Source organism: Xenopus laevis, chromosome 4L, assembly GCF_017654675.1.
Source record: "Xenopus laevis strain J_2021 chromosome 4L, Xenopus_laevis_v10.1, whole genome shotgun sequence".
In the NCBI taxonomy this organism is placed as follows: Eukaryota; Metazoa; Chordata; class Amphibia; order Anura; family Pipidae; genus Xenopus; species Xenopus laevis.
In genome coordinates, this window is record NC_054377.1 from 150,054,773 (window position 1) to 150,078,061 (window position 23,289).

Genomic DNA, 23,289 nt, shown 5'->3' on the forward strand with positions numbered 1-23,289 from the left:
TATAAGTCACTGAGGAGTTCCATGGCCATATAAAAGAACGAAGCCAAAGGCAGAGTGTTTTTATACAGGTCATGGAACGCCAAGGTGACTCATAATTTGCAACAGGGGGATTTTATTTATTAGAATACATATATTATAGTGAGTCATGTGAAATGACATCACTAAGCTTCAATTATAACCGATGACATCACTAAGCACCATGTATATAAGGATATAATTTACAGGATCTTCATGGCTCTTGTGTATTATAAGGATATAATACACAATAGCCATGAATATCCTGTAAATTATATCCTTATAAACTGTGAGTTCTGATGTCATCAGTTATAAACGGCGAGTTCTGATGTCATTTCTGTCACATGACTCACTCAAATTTGTGTATTATAATTAATAAAGTACCCCCAGTTGCAAAATATGAGGATATTAGAAGTTACCTCGGAGTTCCATGACCTGTATAAAAACACTCTGCCTTCGGCCTCGTTTTTTTATATGGTCATGAAACTCCTCGGTAACTTATAATATCCTTATGTTTTACAAGAGGGGGTACTTTATTCACTATACTGTATAATTGACAGGATATTCATGGCTCATTTGTATTAAAAGAATATTATTCCACTGTCACATTCCTTGTGTTGCCTCTTTTGGTCAATTCTCTGTCCTTTCTACTTGTCTTTTGCACATGCTGGGCCAGAATCAAGTATATTAAAAAGCATCCCTCTGTATTTAGTTTCAAGTTTCCCATAAGACGACAATGGAAATTTAACCACCAAACAAGTATTTGCCATCAAATGGAATCATTGTTTTCTTTTAAACAGCTTTTTCTCTGGTGTTTAGTTTAGGGGACACAATAAAGGGGGTTCTGTGAAGCATTTCCATGTCTTCTCTGGTACCACTGCTTTGTTTCCTCTTGGAGTTTATTCACCATCACCAATCATTATTAAGTTATAGGGTAAAACTTGATATGAGGCAAAACAAAAGTAGTGAAAAGGTGATACGTTTATTGGCTAACTAAAATGATTCATCTTAGTTAGCCAATAAAGGTATAACCACTTTTGTTTTGCCCCATTTCAAGAGTTTTACCCTATAACTTTTTCAACTGGCTAACATGGTATACAAGACTTTACCTGCAATCAGTATCAATAAATGTATAATCTGCTTCATTGGACAGAAGTATTTGTGATTGAACTGAGACGTTGAATCCTACACTCTATTGGATGTATAATCCCATGCCCAATTCTGTGTCCTTAGGGTTATACACCCCTCCATGAAGCTGTTCGTGGCAAAAGCATCAAAGCCATTCAGTTCTTAATAGACAAAGCCGACCCAAACCTGCAAGATGAGGTGTGTATTTGTTGTATAATGAAAGTAATTATGAAATAAACCGTCGACTGAGATTGTGGGATTCTCTTCTAATGTGACTGTACTGGTAAATCCATTGGATGAAGTCTTTGTTTCTGGTGATTCAGCTTCAGCAGATCCAAACTCTGTGAAAAAACATGGTGCCCAACTCAGGTACAAACATTATGGGTAACTTCACATGGAACTTTTGTGGCCCACGTGAAATCATTCCCAAATGGGTGACAAAGAATCCAAAGATTTATTTCCAATGCGATTTATGGGATTTGCTTTACACTTTTGCCTCTTTCCAGCTGTCAGACAGGGGGGTTACTGGCACCCTCAGCCAAAAACAGATTGCTCCATGAGGCTACAATATTATTTTTACTGTTATCTTTGTTTAGGCATCATTTGTTGCTAGGGTAAATTGAGCTCTAGCAACTAGATAGCTGCTGAATTTCCAAACGGATGAGCTGCTGAACACAAAGCTTAATAATTTAAACAAATCCAAGAAGTCCTCTGCACTCAACCCATTATCAATATATTTAAGACAGAGACATTTTGTGCATACTGCTACTGAAAAATGCCTTACCCTTTGTAAGGCGTCCTCGGCGCATCCAAGATGGCGGCGCCCAGAAGAAGCCATGCGGCCGTCAGACGCCAGCGTGACGCTGGTGTTTTCGCGCAGCCTATTTACGCCGGCGTTTCTGCGCCGCGTATTTACGCTGGCGCATACTTTAGACGCTGGCGTCCAAAAACGTCCAGACGCTGGCGCATATTCTGGCGCACGTCCTGTGACGTCATCTAGCGCGTTTTGGTGCGAAAATCCACCTATTTAAAGTCGCCAGAAGGTTCTCTCAGTGCCCGAGTATAGGTTCTTCTATCCTGAGTTCCTGGGTGTTTACTATTATTGATTCCTTGATCTTTGACCTTACCTGAAACCTCGACTTTGATATCTTCTGCCTGGACCGGCCTCTGCCTGGAATATCGACCACGTTATCTTGCTGCCTGGACCGACCTTTGCCTGAACTGACGATTCTTCTGCCTAAACCCTTTGTACCACGAACTGTGTTTGCCTAATAGCTTCCTCCTTGGTCCGCACTCCAAACTGCGCCTTCGGGCCCTGACACCCTTTAAGCAAAACAGGGATTGTTTGGCCATATATTGCAATATATTTAAGCTGGGCAACTACATCAAAGTCATCCCATATAGGATAGAATTCTTAATGAACCAGATGAAAATTGAGCGTAGGACTGGCCAGATATGGGATGACTTTGACATAGTTGTTCAGCTTAAATATATTGCAATATATGGACAAACACAACTTTTTCTTGTTTGCTTAATAATTTAAATCCCATACTAATGAAGACCAATTGCAGATTTCCTCAAAATATCACTGTCTTTATCATACAACAGTTAATATAACTGTTAACTTCACTTTGTGTATCTCTACATAGCACTCATTGCATGTGGTTACCAACTTTGTTGTTTTCTGTATATTATTCCCAGTTATTTTATGGTGGCCTGAATCCCAAATCATCAACCTTTCTTTTTGTTTGGTAGGAAGGTAACACGCCTTTACACCTGGCCGTATCACAGAGTCCTGCATGCGCAGCTGTTCTGATGTCTCAGATTTTGCTGGAACATCCTAGAACTAATCCAGGAATCCAGAATCTGGTAAGTAATAGGGGAGACGTCTAAAGAAACAGGGTCGTTTCTATTTATTTACTGACTTATTATCATTTTAAGTAGTGGAACTATTTTTCTTTAGTCGGCCCTCCTGTCAGTGCAAAGTATGGGGTTATGTCCAGGTTCACCTCTGGAGGCCGGACAGAAGAATTGGTCTATTGGCCCCTCCCTCAGGATATGTAGTCTGGCTCCGCCTCTGTTTCCCAGTTCCTTGTCTGCCTTGGAGGTAAAGGACAGAAATCTATTCTGTTCTTCCCAATTTTTTATTTATTATTTTATTTATTCTACTTAATATTCTCTAATCGCATGGAAGGATGCATGCTTTGCTGTCTCCCAATGCTTTGACCATTTTCTCCTTGCTGGAAGATTGCAGCAAGTGAATGAGCATCCACACTTATGGTCTTCTGAAAAAATCACGGGCACAGAATTCTGGGCTACTATTATGCCCACAAAATGCACAAAGCGCTTAGGCTGGACTAAAAAAGATAAGTATGTGGTACTACCTATGGTCCAAAAGAAATTCCATACCAGGGCTGGCATATGAAAGACACCCTGAAGGCGCATCTGTACTATTCAAGGGGACCAGTAAAATAGCTCCCCAAGCACTGCCATAATATTCTTACAACAAATTGCGTGGGGATTGTGCAAATGATTCAGGTAAACTCACAAGATCGGTGGTAAAGGCATTACAGCCGAGCTCACTACATATAAAATTGGTGCTGCTTGATTTGGCGCCTTTTTTAAAATTCAACCGAGAACGACTGGACGTATTGACGATAGAATTAATGACGCTGATGCGCGCCTCCATCATGGCAATGCGGTAACACAGATCAAACTACAAGGCGAAGCAGACAACAGTGTCAGCAACCCCCTAGACAGAGAAAAGTCGCCACGACAAAGCCAAACTCTGCATGACTGTCCTCCGCAAAACCCAAATCCCAAGGTAGGAGGCAGACTTTCCAGATTCCACCACTACTGGGAAGCTCACATTGCGGACAATTGGGTTTTTACAAATCATTCAAGAAGGATACAAGATACACTTTACCACCCTTCCCTCAATAGTACCCCCTCAAAAACAACATGCACTACACCAGGCAGTAATATTCCTCTGGCAAGCGGGAGTCATTACGCCAGTGCCGGAACAACAATAATTAGAAGGATTTTATACCAACCTCTTCCTAGTAAGAAAGAAGGAGGGTAGTTTTCGACCAGTGCTGAACTTAAAAAAAACTGATCTGATTCATCCAATCAAAAGTTCAAGACGGAATCAATCAGGTCAACCATAGCCTTCATGGAATCAGAAAGCTTCATGACATCAATCGATCTTCAGGATACATACCTCCATGTTCCCATGCACCCACGCTTACAAACGTTTCTACACTTCGCAGCAGGAAACCAACACTTTCAGTTTGTGGCCCTCCCTTTCGGCCTATACACTGCTCCGCGGGTATTCACGAAGATCCTGACACCAATAACTGCCCATCTGAGGGCTATGGGGATCTATGTGCTACCATACCTCCACCAGGGCCGCCATCAGGGGGGGACAAGTGTCCCGGGCCTGGGCATGAATGGAGGCCTAGCAGTGCTGCAGTTTTGAAAAGAGCCGGGCCCCCCTTCAGAGCGCCGAAGCCGTGCGTGCGGGTGCAGCCGTCCCGAACAGCCAAAATGAGAACAGCTGAAGGACCCAAAGCCACGAAAACAGTCAAAGCTGAACTCCCGAAGTGGCGAAAAGATGTCACGAAAAAGTCCTGAAGCTGCGAAAAGACCCACAGTCACGAAAGGAGGCGAAGTTGACGTGCTGAAGCCACGAGTTCAATTCTACTGAACACCAATGTGGGTTTTTGGTTTTTTTAATCCCCTGGCCACCAATGTATTATTTTAATATTCTATAGGCCCCTGCCACCAATGGTTTTTTTTTTTTAAAAAAATTTTGGGCCCCAATTTTTTTTTAACTTGTAAGGGGGGCCCTACCAACAAGGTTTTTTTTAAAAAAAAATTGGGGGGGGTGGCCCCAATTTTTTGGCGAACAAAGACACAGTGGACAGTCCAGGTGCACCTGAAGGAAGAAACTGGACCCCACTGACGTGGGAAATAGTGACAACCCACCAAAGCAGTTTACGGGAGCAGTTTACCACACACACACACACTACAGGGTCGGTGGACGCAATAGGACTCTAGAACTTCGAGCCATAGTGCTAGCCCAAAATGGCCATGCAGGAGGTGTCAAAAGTGATCTGCTGGGCTGAACAAAACGTCCCAGCAATTTCAGCAGTTTTCATTCCCAGAGTACTAAATTGGGAGGCTGACTTCCTCAGTAGACAAACACTCGACCAGGGGGAATGGAGCCTCTACCACGAGATCCTCACAAAGATCATAGAGAGATGGGGATTGCCAGACATAGACAGCTGGCATCCAGGCTAAATTTCAAACTCCCCTGTTACTGCTCCAGGACCAGAGACCCTGGGGCAGAATTCACAGATGCCCTAGTCATCCCCTGGAACTGAATTATTGCCAAAACAGGAAGGGGTAATGACCATTTTGATAGCCCCAGACTGGCCCAGCAGACTGTGGTATACGATTTAGTGAACATGTTCACAGGCCCGGATTTGTGGAAAGGCCACCTAGGCCCGGGCCTAGGGCGGCAGGATTTTAGGGGGGCGGCATGCTGCCCAACCACACCCACATTGGGTCAAAAACACTGGGGATGTGCTGGTTATATTATAATTTTTTTAATTTCCCGTGCGACAATCCCCATTGCTCCTGTCCCACTGGAGGGGACAGGGGCAACGAACGGCAGTGGGACTAGGGGCCCCCACTATGTAAATCCGGCCCTGCATGTTCATATCCAGACCATGACGGCTCCCCCTATGTCCAGATCTACTACTCAAGGGGCCAGCTTGACATCCCAATCTGACCATGCTCCGTTTGACGACTTGTGGACCAAGAGGGGATTTTCACCACCAGCAGTAAACATCCTCATTCGGGCTCGTAAAGTATCCACAGCAAGAGCCTATCACAAGGTCTGGCAAACCTTCCTTTTCTGGTATTCCGCTAGACAGCTAATCTGGGAACATTGTACGCCACAAATAATATCACAATTCCTCACTTCAGGATTCGAGAAAGGCCTGGCACCAAACACCCTTAAGAAGTAGGGGCTCCGTGATTTAGACTTCCCTTCAGGGATCCCACAGCGCCATAGGACCTAACACTAGTGCAATCAGCCTTGCAGCTTGCACCCTTCGAACCCATGCAATCATGTGACCTGAAGTGGCTATCTCTAAAGGTCACATTCCTCATTGCAATTACTTCGGCCAAAAGAGTCTTTGAATTAGCGTCCCTTTCACGTAAGGAACCATGGCTCATTATGCACAACGATAAAATAGTCCTTCAAACAGCTCCTGGCTTCTTACCAAAGGGTATATCTAAATTCCATGTCAACCAAGAACTCATCCTACCGTCATTCTGCCCAAATCCAAGGAACTACTAATATCCTACTCTCTGACTCACCAGGGCTTGGCGGTATACAAGCGGACTGTTGCAAGGTGGCTGGTGGAAACAATTGACCATGCCCACACTCTGCAGAATAAGAAAAGATCATTTCACATTAAAGCACACTCAACAAGGGCACAAAGCACTTCCTGGGCCCTTAAAAATTTGGCTACACCTGAACAGATCTGTAGCGTGGTCACATGGGCTTCGCCCAACACCATAACCCCATACGTTTGCACTAACAGTTCGGGCCTAATAGAAAAGGATTTTCCGTTTCAGAGTACAAAATCCCTTTTATGAACTACTTATAGAGTAACATCAGTTTATATTGGAATCCATTTACTCAATCATATGAGTATCTCCCGGCTAGTTATTGGGCCCCACAGAAAGATCATTTAAACATATAGATAGATAGATAGATAGATAGATAGATATCTATCAGTGAAAGTCCCACTGGGCCCCTTATGGTAGCTGTAATTAGAAAGACAGACCACAATCCATCCAAATTAAGCATTTTGTCCTATCTAAACCTCTAGGCAAAAATGCAGTGTATTGGGGATTTGTCAATTTGTTTGTCAGGGCTGAAACTAGAGATAGGCAGTAGGGTTGTACCAAATCCACTGTTTGGGATTCAGCCCAATCCTTTATGAAAAATTTGGCCGAAAACCAATAAAAATCCTAATAATTAGGGGAGGGAAAGGAAAAAGTGGGGGAAATGTTTTTTACTTGTTTTGTGACAAAAAGTCATGTGATTTCCCTTCCCGCCCTAATTCGGTTCGCCCAGACATAAGGATTAGGCCAAATATGAATCGTGCTGAAAAAGGCTGAATCCCAAACTTAATCTTGTATTTGGTGCATCCCTAGTAAGAGGCATGTGCCTAGGACACAGATGTAGCAGGAGAGCAGCCAACCATCCAGGTAAGAGACTGGTATGGGAAGTGAGGGAGTGTCGTAGGGAGCAAGAAACTGGCAGGCGACCATCAGAGGAAGATTAAAGCATCAAAGAGGGTTGGGGGCTCTATGACTAGGGCCACATGAAATGGGTTCCCGGCCTGTGGAGAAATGCAGGCCAAGAATTCACTGCTCCTCTTCTGCTGCACTGCCCACACCAGAAATCATTACCTCTACTTGGGTGCAGGCAAATACTGTGGATTTCTGTGCTGAAATGCAAGATCTTGGTCTGTATTTCTCTGCAGGCCAAGATCCCTGTTGTGTGGCCAAGCCTAATACAAATTGGTGCAGCTCTGTTGTTTGGTATCCCCAGTGAATAGGATTACTAGCATTAAGGAATATCTAACTTCAAGGATTTTGTAAGGATCTCTTGCAGCCATCCAGTACCAATTGCATGAATGTTAAAGGCACCGGCACAACTAACTTTACTCTACATGTGACTTTAATAAAAAGTGAAGCCTGTCTTGCTGCTGACAGTTTTGCCTACATGTTGTTCAGTATTTGCTTCCTCCTGTCCTAAACACTCTCTCCTAGTGGCCATTGGCCTGGGCTGTGGGATTCTTCTTATGAAGGCCCCCAATCCAAACCTTTTGACATCAGGTCTTACAGAAGGTAAAGGTGATAAATTAGGGTGTGGGAAAAAGGAGCAGCAAACATAAGGGAACACAACTTATGTTACACACAACTTGTCTTATTTTTTTTTTTTTTTACTTGTTTTTCTATTTGTCTTTCACCTTCCCCTCTAGTCCAGGAAGATGCTGTGACCCTTAACCCCCCTCCCCTCTTAAACTGTTCCCAGTTACAGTTAGCAGCCATCTTAGGTGTTTAACTGACTATCCAACCCTGGTAAGAAAATATTCTCTGACCTACTGGTCTGAACTATGTTTGGAGATTTTCATCAGTTTTGCAATAAACTTCAGCAAGATCTTCATACTCATGTCAGTCCAGTTGAGTTCAGCTGTCTGTGGAGATCTGCTAATAACAGTGAGTTGTGTCCTGTAAAGGTCCTGGCCCAGATCTAAGGGAACTATCAACAAGTGGGTTGAAACAGAACACAACTGTAAGTAACCATTTTATTGGCCATAGAAAAAGATACATTTCAGGTGGACAAGCCACCCTTTGCTTTGCTAGGCATATAGACAGTTATTGCACCACTGTTAACTTGCTGTATAATAAAGAAGGGCCTACATGATTGAAATGTATGTGTCATGTAAATGTATTCTTCAGGCCCATGAGAATTTCCTCTTCAGCATTGTGAGAGGTGCAGCAATGGAAGGAAGTGAATCCTCCACCAATCTTCTTTCACTTGGACTTCAATTCCATCCTGAAATTCTGTGCAGAAATGCGGTAAGTTCTCAAAGTCAGTTAATGAATGCAAGGGAGAATTTATTTAAACCACTCTTTACTGCCACATGAGGGCAGTGCTGTGTCAGGCCTCAGAGCCCAAATTTTCCTGAAGGTTACTAATTTGTCCATGGCAATGCAAGCGAGTGTGCCCATCATATTGGAAATCTAGAGCAGGTGTCTTTCTTGCTTTGGCCTCTAGATATAGCACTGGCTATCATTCCTACAGTAAGGGAAGTCAATCAAATTTGCCTAAACCTTTATTCACTTGGCCATTGCCCTTGGTCATAGGTTAGTGCACTACTGATGGTGTGCAAACACAAACATCAGGCTGATAATTGGCAGTGAATAGCACCCAGTTGCTGTTAATGTTTAGACCTGTACCTACTTGCTCTCATTTACAGCAGCTTTCTGCTCCAGTTTGCCACTTGTCCATACTTGCATAAAGTGTAACATGCTGCAGCTTCTCCATGCCCAATACAGTTTTCATTCTTTCCTTAGAAAGGACTCACTCTCCTGGATGTTGCCAGAGACATAAAAGCTCCAGACTGCGTAATTAGAAGAATTCAGCAGAAGACACAAGTGAGTCACAGTTATGAGAAATAGTTGTTCAAACACAGAAGTCAAATTAAATAGATGAGGATGAGAGATTTTGGTGCAAAAACAGACAAATGCAGTTGTTTTGGGTTGATACAGTGATGGAGTAGCATAATAAATAATAAAGTACCCTTCATTTAGGAACAGCAAATGAAGAATTCCCTGCAGCCGCCCCATCAGTCTCTAAAAGCAAATTCATCTCTACTGTCTCCGGAGGGTTCTGTGAATACTCCTAGAAGAACAGGGAAAACAATGAAGGTTTTTGTCTGCGGGTCCAGTGGCACTGGAAAAACCACATTTGTCAGCACATTGAAGGAGGTAATTGATGACCCATCCAGTGTTCTCCCCAGGCCCCATTCTTAACGTACCCCCCAGATCCCCTGTGTCCAAATTTTTCTTTGAGAGGCAGGTAGGACTGGTGCTTTATTTGCAGAAGCTTTTGCTAAAACTGTTGTAGTAGGACAAGAGACGTGGGAAGACACCTAATTATTTATTTTTCCCCTGCTGGCTCAAGCAACACTTTTATTTTCACTGTGGAGAACCCTTCCATCTCTCAGATTGTTGTGCAGCACATTAGTCACTTGTGACCCCATGTGAAGGTTTGGCTGGATGATAAACATCCTTATACATCATGGCCATTTACATTAAGGGCAGCAATACCCAGGCTGACCAGGTACACGCTGGGCTGCAGATCCTCTTCACTTCTTTATCTGCTGATGCACCATGAACTATACATGATAGTGATCCCCAACCAGTGATTCGTGAGTAGCATGTTGCTCTCAGTGCCCTCAAAGCAGGTCCTTATTTTTAAATTCCTTGTTTAGAGGCAAGTTTTGGTTGTATAAAAACCAGCTGTACTGCCAAACAGAACTACCTGTAGGCTCTCAGTCCACATAGGGACTACCAAATAGCCAATCACAGCAATTATTTTGCAACACCCAGGAACATTTTCCATGCTTGTGTTGCTCCCCAACTCTTTTGACATCTTAATGTGGCTCACGGGTAAAAAAAGATTGGGGACCCCTGATATAAGACATATAATATATCTAGATTTCTAGAGACATTTATAAAAGGGAAAACAGAGTTATCTCTTTACTGTTTATTAATTTACAGTACATCAGTTCCTGTGTCTGTGGAGGTTACAGTCTAAACCACATAAACCGCAATTTAATCAAAAGCTAACAATGTGTTTGTGGATATTCCTGAAACTCATGCCTTCCCTGCCTCTTACCACCCCCCCCCCTCCAGCTTTTACAAAACATTCTGCATTTCTGTTTTTCTCAGACCGGTATATATTCAAAACCACAGTTCCCTCCTTCCAGCAAAGGTGTTTCCATAACCCACTCTGATGTGGATGGTGAGTATATGCCGCCTATGTACTGAACTGGTGTTTTGTGTAGCATGTTGGGGTAGGAACGACATTATCTGCTCATTTCAGACACCACTCTGATTATCTGGGATTTTGCTGGCCAGATGGAGAGTTACTTCACTCATTCCCTTCTCCTTGCTACCTGTGGAGCCAGCACTATATACTGTCTAGTCTTCAGTCTGCAAGGAGTAGAGAGTGACTTCCAAGGAGGACAGAAAAGGGCTATTGAACAGGTAAAATAACCTGAAATACCGTAAATAAAGTTTTCTCTATGTATATATTTGAGACTTTTCATAATGAACTCACTAGACTAAAGTGTTTTCAGGAACTCCTTGGTTTAGGGCCAGGGACCTGCTTCATACAGACCATTGCTCCTCCTCTTTGCAGCCTGCCAGGTTGTCTGGGTGTACTTTCCTCAGTCTGTGTTCCCCGGTACCTTGTTTCTGATCATGGCGGCCAGGGGCGATCCTGGCCCTTCCGCCGCCTGAGGCAGCAGCAGTTTCTGCTGCCCCCCCCCTCCCCCGGAAATTCGCTCTTAAAGTACCAGGAGCAGCATTTTTGCTGCCCCTGGTACCTAGTTGGGCGCTGCCGCCTGAGGCGACAGCCTCAACTCGCCTCATTGGCGAAACACCCCTGATGGCGGCTCTTTCTGCTAATCCAAGCCGTCTGATGAGTTCCTGTCTGATTATCCTGTTCTCTAAGTCTGCAATGTCCTTGTTCCTCTGATCTGACTTCCTGGTTTTGATCTTGGCCTGTTTTCTGGTTTCTTGTTTGTCTGCAGCCTGCCTGCCCTGACTCTCTGCCTGTTTCACGGATTGTGTATGATTTCTGCCTGCCCAGACCTTTGCCTGTGTTTGGACTTAGTGTTTGTCTGCTCCCTATACTGAGGTTTGTGTTCTTTTGTGTTTGTCAAATCCTGTTTCTTAACCTCAGTTATTTTGCACTGGAACAAACCAGAACTTTCTAAGTGTTCTGACATTTTTTTTTTTCTGAGAAAAAGGTTACCACTAATTTTTGAGAACATATACACTGAGTAAAGTTAATGTACCATGTAACACCTAGGGGCTCAACACTGAGCAAATATGCACGTGGGCAGTTACCCATAGCAACTGAAAGTGCTTTTACTAGTATTTCAGTCGCCTACACTGTGATCATTGGTGACCTATATTAGAACACCAGAGGTTTATACAAAACTGGAAGAAACATGCCATGGCTGCATTTATTATTTGGAAAGCTCAGTCTCCTGAATGAACCAGTTTGTATAGTTTTCTGGATTTTTTAATTTCTCAGTGTTGCTCCGAAAATTGTCATTTTAAATTGCAATTATCTTCTAGCAATCGATTTACCCTCTAATGTTACACATTCAGATGAATCAATGGATAAAGATGTCTTTCTACTTTAAATTAACAATTTTCTTCCACATGTCATTATTTACCAAGATATGACATCATAAAAATGAATGTAATGGCTCTGAACAGTTCGATGCACAAAGTGTATAGATTTACCAAAGTACATGCCTTGTAGAGACCCCAAATGCAAAAAGTTCCTATGAATTTTCATATCTGACACTGACTGCTGCAAAATAAGCTCCCTGTATGCATATTAGGTGTTAAAGACCCCAGAAAACCATATTTTTTTTTGTAAAGAACACATTCTGCCAAATCCAAAATGGATAAATATGCAATTTCTGTGTCAAACAAACCAACTGCAAAGCAACACTGAGCTTGGTTTATAGGAAATGTCTAAAAACAGTCTCAAAGCTTGTATGTTACCCCATTATATGCCCCACATATCCTAAATATGAATGTCAAAATCTGTCCCACTTTGCTTTGCCTAAAAATTTGCAGTGAAAATTTATAAAACGTTTTTTTTTTTTTGCAGCGACTGGGTGAACTAGATCTACCCCTTTCCATATAATCATTTTTGGGTGTAAAAAACATGTTGTGTTACATTGTGCTTTCATCCATATGATGCTGTTAATTAAATATCATGCAAAGTAACTCAGTTCAAGTATTTATTAATGCAAAATAATCAGAGCAAATCTTAAGTATAAAAGCTATTATTGTCCGTATGATGGTCACTGTGCTTTACAGATTATCTACTGGCTGAGGTTTCTGAGTGCGACCAAGAACATTCCCTCCAAACCACATGTCCTGCTGATTGGAAGTCATTTAGATAAACTTCCCGAGAAGAACAGAGAAGATATAGGTAAGGAGGATAGCACACGACCAGTGGCAGATCTGGGTATTTTGGTGCCCAAGCCAATTCAAGCCTCATAGAGCCAAGATTTATTTTGCTGTAGGGTCAGTGACCCGCCATCCCCTTTGAAAGTTGGAAAAGGCCTAAACGAAAGGCAAATATTTTAAAATTCCAATCAACCTTTTCAACTGAAAAGGCTGAAAAAATAGATTTTAAAAATGAAGGTGAACTATCCCTTTTAGGGTTGTCGCTATTAACAGTTAAGTTGATATACCAATTGTGCCATTTAAAAAAGGGGGAAAAAAAACACTACTGAATATAATTAATATAATTTTAGGACTAGCCTCATATTCTGATCTTTGTTAGGGTAGAAAAATGAAGGCTGTTTAGTCATTTCTCCTAGTTTTTCTCAAACTTAATATTTGAGATTTATTGAGGACAAAAAACTCAAATATAAAAAAAAGTCAGCAGCTAAAAGCTGTAAAATCAGGGTTTTCTCTGTTAAAAACTGCAAAACGTGACTTTAAAACTTGGAAAAGTAACACAGGGGGTTATGGAAATTATTACAAAAAATGTGGGAAAACCAACTTAAAATCCTGGAAAGGTTCTCACCGCAAATGCATTAGGACATTACAGGGCTGCTAAAAACAAAGAAACTTGTAAAATCCAGAACCGTAAAATAATGAGAGGCTTGTGTAGAGACTTTACAACCTCGTCGAAAAGTAGGGTGTTTTGGTTTTTTGAAGTTTTTTTGCACAATTTTAAGAGATTCGTTTTTTTTTTTGGATAAATAAGTGCACAGTTGAGATCTCAAGTTTTTGCAAAATCATAAACTTAAAAATGTGATTTTTAATGAATCTTCCTCCATGATTTAATTTTGGTCCTTTGAGGGAAGGTTTAGGAAACTCTGCCATAACCCGTTCTTCAGCTCTAACATCTTCCCCAAACATAACAAGCGTTTCTATGCGAGTGTCACTGCTTTCAGTAACAAGGATAAGATATAGCTGGATGTATTTCGATGACCTACCAAGGCTCATTATCAGCTGAGGTGGGTGCTTGCTTATTTTTGCTGAAGATTGCACTGTTTTTATTCTTTTTGCAGCATATTGTTTCTTCAACAACGTGATGGAGAATCATTCTGTGCTGTTCCAGCTCTTCCATATCACGTTTTTGCCAATAAATTGTAAATGCAAAACGTCTGGGCAGGCGACTAAACGAGCACTGAAAGACATTGTGACGCGAAGCCTTCAGGTAACACAAGAACAATACCGTCTTCTTGTGTACATATAGAGTATACATATAGAGTATACATACAGAGTATACATACAGAGTATACATACAGAGTATACATACAGAGTATACATATAGAGTATACATACAGAGTATACATATAGAGTATACATATAGAGTATACATACAGAGTATACATACAGAGTATACATATAGAGTATACATACAGAGTATACATACAGAGTATACATATAGAGTATACATATAGAGTATACATATAGAGTATACATATAGAGTATACATACAGAGTATACATATAGAGTATACATATAGAGTATACATATAGAGTATACATACAGAGTATACATACAGAGTATACATATAGAGTATACATATAGAGTATACATACAGAGTATACATATAGAGTATACATATAGAGTATACATATAGAGTATACATACAGAGTATACATACAGAGTATACATACAGAGTATACATATACAGTATGTGCATTTGTACAGTGTATAGATACATCAGCTGTGCCTATTGTATTGAGCTTGCCAGCCATGCCCACACAACATGGACCATCAGAAACATTCATATTAAGTTCTGTTGTATTTGTGTGATATACCAAAATCAGGTGATCATCTTACACAATTGTAAGAACTAAAAAGATCCTTTTATTATTTTGTTCTGTACATGGACTTACATATGTGACACAGGTATGGGATCTGTTATCCACAAACCTCTAAATTACCATCTCCCATAGGCTCTGTTTTAATCAAATAATTAAAATTTCTTTACAATGTCCTTTTTCTGTGCAATAATAAAACAGTAGTTTGTACTTGATCCCAACTAAGATATAATTAATTCTTATTAGAGGCAAAACCAGCCTATTGGGTTTATTTAATGTTTACATGATTTTCTATAAGGTATAAAGATCCAAATTACGGAATTATCTGTTATCCGGAAAGACCCCAGGTCCAGAGTATTCTGGAAAATGGTCCCATACCTGTACCCAATATGCTCTGTAATTTGTCAATTTAACTGCAACAATAATAGATTTACTGCATTTTATGTTGGGTACAGCCATAAAAAGAAGTTTCACATATTTTTGGAAAGTATACAGTTTGATACCGACTGTGCATAAATATATACCTTTGTGTGAACATATTTCCTCGAGGAAATGTAATAAAAGTGGAAAACAGTTTGCACAAATAGAAATAAAAATTCTCATTTTGCAATATAATATTCTTCCTTAGACAGTTATTGCACTGTGAATTGGAATTGCACACTTTTTAGGGCAGAGACACACGCTCAGATTCGGGGAGATTAGTCGCCCAGCGTCAAATCTCCTCTTCTTTGGGCCGACTAATCTCCCCCAAACTGCCTTCCCACCGACTAGAATGTAAATCGCCGGCGGGATGACACCCGGATCGATTCGTTTTCTGAAGTTGCAGAAAACCTCAGGTGACTTCGGAAAACGAAACGCTCCGAGTGCCATCCCACCGACAATTTACATTCTAGCCAGCGGGAAGGCAGTTGGGGAGATTAGTCGCCTCGAAGAAGAGGAGATTTGACGCCGGGCGACTAATCTCCCCGAATCGCAGTGTTTGTCTCTGCCCTTAGAAGTGCTTGAAGGTGTCATAATCTTTTGGAGAAATCAAGTTTTTCAGTAAGAAGTTTTATTCCTTTACACTGGTGCAAACTATACAATTCTCAGTCTTTCTTCCAATGTTGGAAGTGGTCACTAAACAATTTCCAAGTTCACAAAAGCTTTATTAAAATCACACATTTTTGTTTGTTTGCTTGTGCAAAGACGTATATTTTTGCATTGCGAGCCGGTTTTCCTTTACCAACCTCAATTACATTCCCCCAAATGTGCCTAATAATGTAGTAGATGTTTTATGGTAGTCAGAGCCTTTGTCTCGGCAGGCAAGGGGTTAACTGTAACACCCCCCCTCCCATTGCACCTAAAATGACTGATGAATGCTGGGTATAAATCATTGCTGCTGCTTATAGAAATCAATGATGTTTAACAACTTACAGTCACGGGCAATGAATATAAGTATAAATGTGTAGAACAACAGTAAGTGCTTCATGTTACACTTATTTGTAATGTTTCCTTAGACCGAGGCCCATGATCCTCTTCCCGACATCACTGCCCTTGTAATGGTGCAAGCCACATATCTACGTGCCCGCAATGTAAGTACAAACTGTTGTGTATTCAAATCAAGAACAGTTGGACCGGCCCAACAAGATATCTGAAATATTCCTGCTGACATAGGAGGTTTTGGCAGGGGGGGGGGCGAAAACCATAGGTGGCATGCGTAGCGTGCTGTGGCAAAATTTTGGCAGCGCCCCCGTTTTGGCCACTCCCTTTGGATTCGACCCACTTTCACTGAATTCTCAGGAAAATCAAACCATAGCATTGGGGGCAAAATTTGCTTAACGTCTTGTACTGCAGTAAGGGGGTATTAACACCATGGGGCACATTTACTAAGGGTCGAATATCAAGGGTTAATAAACCATTGAATTCAACCCTCGAAGTAAAATCGATTCAAGGATCGAAGGATTTTACTTTGATCAAAAAAAGCTTAGAAAATGATGGGGAAGGCCCCCATAGGCTAACATTGTACCTCGGTAGGTTTAAACTGCCGAAGTATGTAGTCAAAGTATTTTTTAAAGAGACAGTACTTTCAAATGGTCGAATAGTCGAACGATTTTTAGTTCGAATCGTGCGAATCGAAGTCGAAGGTCATAGTAGCCTATTCGATGGTCGAAGGCGCAATTCCATGTATAATACCCCCAGAATTCATAGAAGGTTGGCACACAGGCGCAATTCCATGTATAATACCTTGCAGAATTCATAGTAGGATGGCACAGTCACAATTCCATGTACAATACCTCGCAGAATTCATAGTAGGATGGCACAGTCACAATTCCATGTACAATACCTCTCAGAATTCATAGTAGGATGGCACAGTCACAATTCCATGTACAATACCTCTCAGAATTCATAGTAGGATGGCACAGTCACAATTCCATGTATAAATACCCCACAGAACCCATAGCAGGATGGCATAGGGGAAATTCCATATATAAATGCCCCCAGAATTGACAGTAGGATGGCACAGTGCAATTCCATGTATAAATGCCCCACAGAACCCATAGCAGCAGGATGGCAAAGGGATGTGATGTGCTATAATCAAACAATTTAATAGAACACCTTTTCCATACTCAATTGCAAGTTCTTTGCCCCTGAATAGCCTATAGAATGCACTTACCAGATGTGCCCTCGGTCTTGGGTAGAATGGTAATGCCCCCATCTCTGTAGAGTAGAACTTAGAGACGAGGGATACCGAATTCTGCCCCTCGGTGGCCAATGCTCCTCCATCAGCACTCGGGAGAACTGGTAACACACAGCCCAGTTTCAATGAGCTTCCCGCACTTTCCCCATGAGAAGCCCCTGGCCACACCCCCCCCCTGCACCCCTGGTAGTTACAGACACACACAAAATATAACGCAAAAAAAATTTAGCAAAAAACTTTGTGAAAAAAAAAACCTTCCAAACCAGAGGAGGAAAATTCTGGGGGGGGCTATAGCCGCTGTAGCCCCCCCCCCAGTTCCTACGCCTATGCCTGGTGGGCCCAGATGTCACCCAGCAATTTGTTTTAACCATGCTTATATCATGGGCATCCCCGTCAGGGCCGCCGTTAGAAATCACAGGGGCCCCTTACAACCAAATTTTCAGGACCCGCCCCGAAGCCTCACCCCAGATCCGACCCACTCCACATCACAGTTAAAAGACCACACAAACATCTGCATTAAAAAAGGTAACCCCCCCAAACACACACAAGTTATAAAAAGCTATTGGGGACCAGGGCCCCCCCTATAAGTTAAAAAAAAAAAACATTGGTGCCAGGGCCCCCCTCAGTGTCGGACTGGCCCGGCGGCACACTGGGAAAATACCCGGTGGGCCGCGACCTTCAAGGGGCCCCGCCAGGCCAGACCCCCATCGTAATAATTAAAAAAAAAAACGTAGCCGGCGCGATGCGCTGTTTGCACATTCTCGTCAGAATAGGTGCCGTCTGCGCATGTGCGCCGGCGTGGGACAACACCAAGGGGGAGCGTGGCGCTGGCGCCACAGCAAGGGGACGTGGGGGCCAGGGGGGCCCTGGACAGCAGTCCCGGTGGGCCTCAGGCCCCCCAGTCCGACCCTGGCCCCCCTTACAAGTTAATAGAGTATTAAAGTAATACATTGGTGGCAAGGGAATCTGAGATTCCATGGAAGTTGCAGGGAAATGTTTCTTTTTGGCAAGTGAAAAAGGTTCTTTCTTCTATGGGTTTTGCTCCACTTGAGATTTATAAAAAAAAAAAAAGCCTTGAAACTGCGATTCAAAGCCGCTACCGACCTAGACCCTATACAGTTAAACGTACCTTCCGACCCGGGACCTCTGGAAGTGACGTCACTGTAGACAGGAAGTGACATCACTTCAGTGGAGATTCAGCAGGAAAGGGACAAAAAATTGCCTCTGGAGGCTGGGAGGGCCAAGTCCCGCACCTTAGTCGGGTCAGGCAGGTTACCTGCAGACTACCTGCATGGTCAGGGAATCTGAGATTTTCTCACCAAAACCCGACCACTTTGCGGGTTTTCTACGTCTACCCAACCCGGTACTTTGCCTTGAGCACTAGCTGGAAATATGATGCATTATTAGTAAAAAAAATAAAAAGAACCATGAATACCCTGTAAATGATAATTCTTAGAAGCCTTGCTTAGTGATGTCATTGGTTACAACTGGTGCCCCAGCTAGAACCCTCTGTATAAACGAACCCCTCCCTTTCTCCAGAGCAGCTCATTATATGGAAACTTCTCAGTAGCTACTGGTTTGTTTGACTTTGGTCATTGGGATCAAAAAGTAATTTTAATAAGTTTTTATTGGGGTTTTTTTAAGTTAAATTACAGCTTTTGGTAAAAGCCTAATATATACTTTAAGTAAAAGTTTTTACATTAACACATAATGACATTAATAATCACATTAATTATTAACATTTGTATAGAATTGGTCACAAACAATATGTTTATACAGTATTCTAGTAATAAACTTATATTTCAAAACATTGTTATAACAAACCTTATTGTTTGACTAAATACCTCTATTAATAGTAAGTCAAGGAAATTTTTCTAGAAAAGCTATCATTTTTTAAGGTAATAAAGTATTATAAGTATATATCTGTATTACACCCCAATGGTGGGGGAAATATACTTTTATTGTAACAAAACAACTACAACTACAAATGACAGTGTCCTTTTTGAATCAGTTGCTGAGAATTAAGAATAATTCACTCTTTTCACGAATTAGTAAATTATGCAGAGTCAATCCACAAAACAGTGTCTCTGTGAGAGGATATATGGCCTAAGATCAAAGTTCAGATAACTTAGTGTCTGGATAAACCGAAGACCATAGACATGCCCTTACCAGAAAGGATTGGTTTCCTGATTTTATTGCCCAAGTCTTTTCAGCTTGGAGGTTAAGTTCTACTCTTTTTAGGATATCATCAAGTTTAGGAACAATTTTTGACTTCCAGTTTTCTGCGAATATAGGATCTAGTTACTACAAATATATGATTAAATATCAATCTTTCCTTGGGAGGCATGTCCATAGTCTTAAGATGTAAAAGGGCCATGTGAGGGGGAATATGGATGAGATTTACTGGGAGCTTTTTAAGAAAAACTTCCACTTCTTTCCATAACCCTTGGATTTTAGGACATTCCCAAAAGATGTGTTCTAGAGATCCTGTTTGGTTACAGTCTCTCCAACAAAGTGGAGCAACCTTGGCATCAAACTTGGCGATTTTTTCTGGAGTTAAGTACCATCTCCATATCATTTTGAGTCGATTTTCGTGATGGGACACGCAGTGGGAGGATTTTTTCAGTGAGTTTACTGCCAATTCGCAGTCTTTTTGGTCTAAATCTAATTGAAAGTACTCTTGCCACTTTGTTAATTGCCACTTAGGAATCCCTTCTTTAGTAGATATTAATGTTTTATAAAACAAGGATGTACCTTTTTGAAATCTTTTTTTCTGGAAGTAAAAGCTTACCTATATGAGGGGGTAGGGATATTGAGGTTTGAGCATGAGTTTGAAGAAATTTTTGAATTTTATGATAATTGGGATCAAAAAGATAAATGTGGCTTTGCTTTGTTTATTCATTTTCAAAGATTTAGAGCCAACCTGGTATAATACAAAACAGCAAACCAGACACTTGGTGGCCCATCCACCAACCCCACCCCCTTCAACCCCTATCCAACTAACCACTCGTACTTATGTCCAAAATTTTTTTCTTTTTCTGTATTGTTGTTTAACCTTTTAAATGCAAAAATAAAAACATAAAAAAAAAAAAAAGATTCAGAGCAAAAAATAACTATTATTAATTATTTTGAAGCTGTGACGCACACATGAGACAAGAAGATCCATTCAGCATTTAATTCATTAATTATAATTATCATCATAATAATTGTTGCAGAAATGCAGTCTCTCCAGTCACACTGGGGCTCATTTATCAACACTGGGCAAATTTGCCCATGCGCAGTAACCCATTTCAACCAATCAAATTGCTGCATTCATTGCTCTACTTGCAGCTGGCTAATCACTGATTGGTTGCTATAGGGAACTGCCCATGGGCAAATTTGATTGGCTAATGTTCTACAAGTTGCACTGAACATGACTGGTCTCCCTCTCCCTTTTGCACAGGACTCGTTCCAGTCCTGGAATGATTTTGCTGACGATATTTCTAAACATTCCTCCAAGCTCCTCTCTCCAAGTAAATTGCGCACAGCGGTGGAGCATCTGCACAACATCTCTGAGGTGAGGAGGCAGGAGTGGGTCACACAAGCAAAATATAGTTCAGTAGCATCAGCATCTAAGGTCCTTATCACATTTCCATCAGGATCTGTCCCGGTGGAGCTTACAATCTAGTGGGTGCAAAGTTTTCTACAGGTCTAATCACCAGTAGTAACCAATCAGCAGGTAGTATTAACTAGTCATCTCTTTGGTTACTGCACCTGGGCAAACATTGTACCCGAGGTTTAGCGGAGACACATAAATAGATACGTTGAATTTATAAATTATTTCATGATATGAAATCTGGACCTCTAGAAGACACAGGTAGGTTATATTTCAGTTGGCAGAGAAATGCCCCAGTCTGTGCTGCTGCTCATTGCTTTAATAGAAAACACCTACACTGATAATAATATGAAATAAAAAGGGGTTATTATGTAGTATCAGTATCTCTTTAAACTTTTCGAAATATAATGGTTCAGTTGGTGAAGAAATGCCCAAAACAGCCCGAGCTGCTGCTCATTGGCTTAATAGGAAATAGTAGGTGAAAGAAACCCCGCAGTACTCTGACAAATGCACAAGAAAGTGGCACAAATAAATCACTGTATATCTGAGTGCTGCTGGGTTTCTTTCTTCAAGTTCTGGTTCTAGGCCGCTGGGCTTAGAACTCTGTGTGTCTTTTCTTAATCTGACGGGTAGCTGCCATTGAGATGAATGTGTTTCACAATCAGGGCCTCATTTACTAAATACATAAATGCTGAATCCCGACCACTGGCAACGAGTCAGGAATTGGTTTAGCACTCATTTTAGTAAATTAACTCCTTTAGTCATGATTTTTTGAATACTGTTTAAGATATATATTTATTAGGGAATTGCCTGTAACACATTGGCAGGGCAAGAACTAGGGGCAGGCAGAAGAGGCTAGGGTGCCCAGCCAGCTTGGCCCAGTCCTGCACTTTGGTGCTATATATATACAGTATATATATATATATCAGTGATCCCCAACCAGTAGCTCGTGAGCAACATGTTGCTCTCCAACCCCTTGGATGTTGCTCTCAGTGTCCTCAAAGCAAGTGCTTATTTTTGAATTCCACGATTGGAAGCAAGTTTTAATTGCTTAAAAACTAAGTATAGTGACAAGTAGGCTGCCAGTCCACATAGGGGCTACCAAATAACCAATTACATCCCTTATTTGGCACCCCAAGGGGCCTGTTCATGCTTGTGTTGCTCCCCAACTCTTTTTAATTTGAATGTGGCTCACGGGTAAAAAAAGGTTGGGACCCCTGATATATATATATGTGTATATATATATATATATATATATATGTATATATATATATATATGTATATGTATGTATATATATATATATATATACATACATATATATATATATATAGCTAATAAGCTAATAGGTGCCGTGGGTCTCAAAATGCTAGAAGGAATAACTGGATGAGTGTAGGGCTCAATGAAGTGCCGTTTGTTTTGGGCACGAAATGCGTAGGCTGAACTGCACTATTGATTGCCACTGTATATCACATTGTTTGCTGGAATAAAGCCATATTTGATGAAGATTATACGTTCGCTATTTTCTCTGGCTGAGAGCCCGCACTGACTGAGCTCATCTTGTTCTGTTTTTATGAGTGTAGGGCTCATTTACAATTACAACTGCCCTAAAACCAGTGCCATTGATTCTATTCAAAAGAGAACTTGCATCCAAACAAGCTCCTAAGCAGCCAGTGGTAAATGCCAATGTAGGATAAGAAACCACACGGTTATATCTGCCAACCGAATGAAAATCAATGAAAATACAGTGTTTATGAGGTGTGCCCCTTTTTCAGGTGCAAAGCAGCAGAACTCAGAGCATTGTACAACCTTCACTGATGTGAGTGTCAATCTGTCCCTACTATGGCTCGGCCTGATTTACTTGCTCAGAATCTCTCCTGTGGGTGTTTATTACCAGCAGTGCACTCAAACGCTAAACTCAAATACATTGAGGCTCCTTGACAATTCTGTCCTGTGCTTCCAAACTTGGGTCTGTGCAGCACGTGAGTCTACATAGTTGGTAGCAACATACTAAGGGGAACATCCTATTTCCCTAGTACAGGTATGGGACCTGTTATCCAGAATGCTCGGGGCCTGGGGTTTTCCCGGATAATGTAATTTGGATCTTCATAACTTAAATCTACTAGAAAATCAATAGTTTGCAGACCAAGTAAATCTGTATTTATCTACGATGTAGCATAAA

The 23,289-nt window shown here is 41.4% G+C and overlaps 1 protein-coding gene across 2 annotated transcripts in view; it reads left to right on the plus strand.

Moving 5' to 3' along the window:
• LOC108705106 overlaps window positions 1-23,289 on the plus strand; it is a 30,177-nt gene that overhangs the window by 5,141 nt on the left and 1,747 nt on the right. For both annotated transcript variants that reach the window (XM_018241914.2, XM_018241913.2), the window contains exons 6-16: window positions 1,249-1,341; window positions 2,899-3,012; window positions 8,692-8,811; window positions 9,310-9,390; window positions 9,547-9,723; window positions 10,690-10,762; window positions 10,844-11,007; window positions 12,868-12,982; window positions 14,076-14,224; window positions 16,334-16,408; window positions 20,957-21,070. In XM_018241914.2, coding sequence (XP_018097403.1) covers window positions 1,249-1,341; window positions 2,899-3,012; window positions 8,692-8,811; window positions 9,310-9,390; window positions 9,547-9,723; window positions 10,690-10,762; window positions 10,844-11,007; window positions 12,868-12,982; window positions 14,076-14,224; window positions 16,334-16,408; window positions 20,957-21,070 — 1,275 coding nt within the window. The remainder of the gene's footprint in view (window positions 1-1,248; window positions 1,342-2,898; window positions 3,013-8,691; window positions 8,812-9,309; window positions 9,391-9,546; window positions 9,724-10,689; window positions 10,763-10,843; window positions 11,008-12,867; window positions 12,983-14,075; window positions 14,225-16,333; window positions 16,409-20,956; window positions 21,071-23,289) is intronic.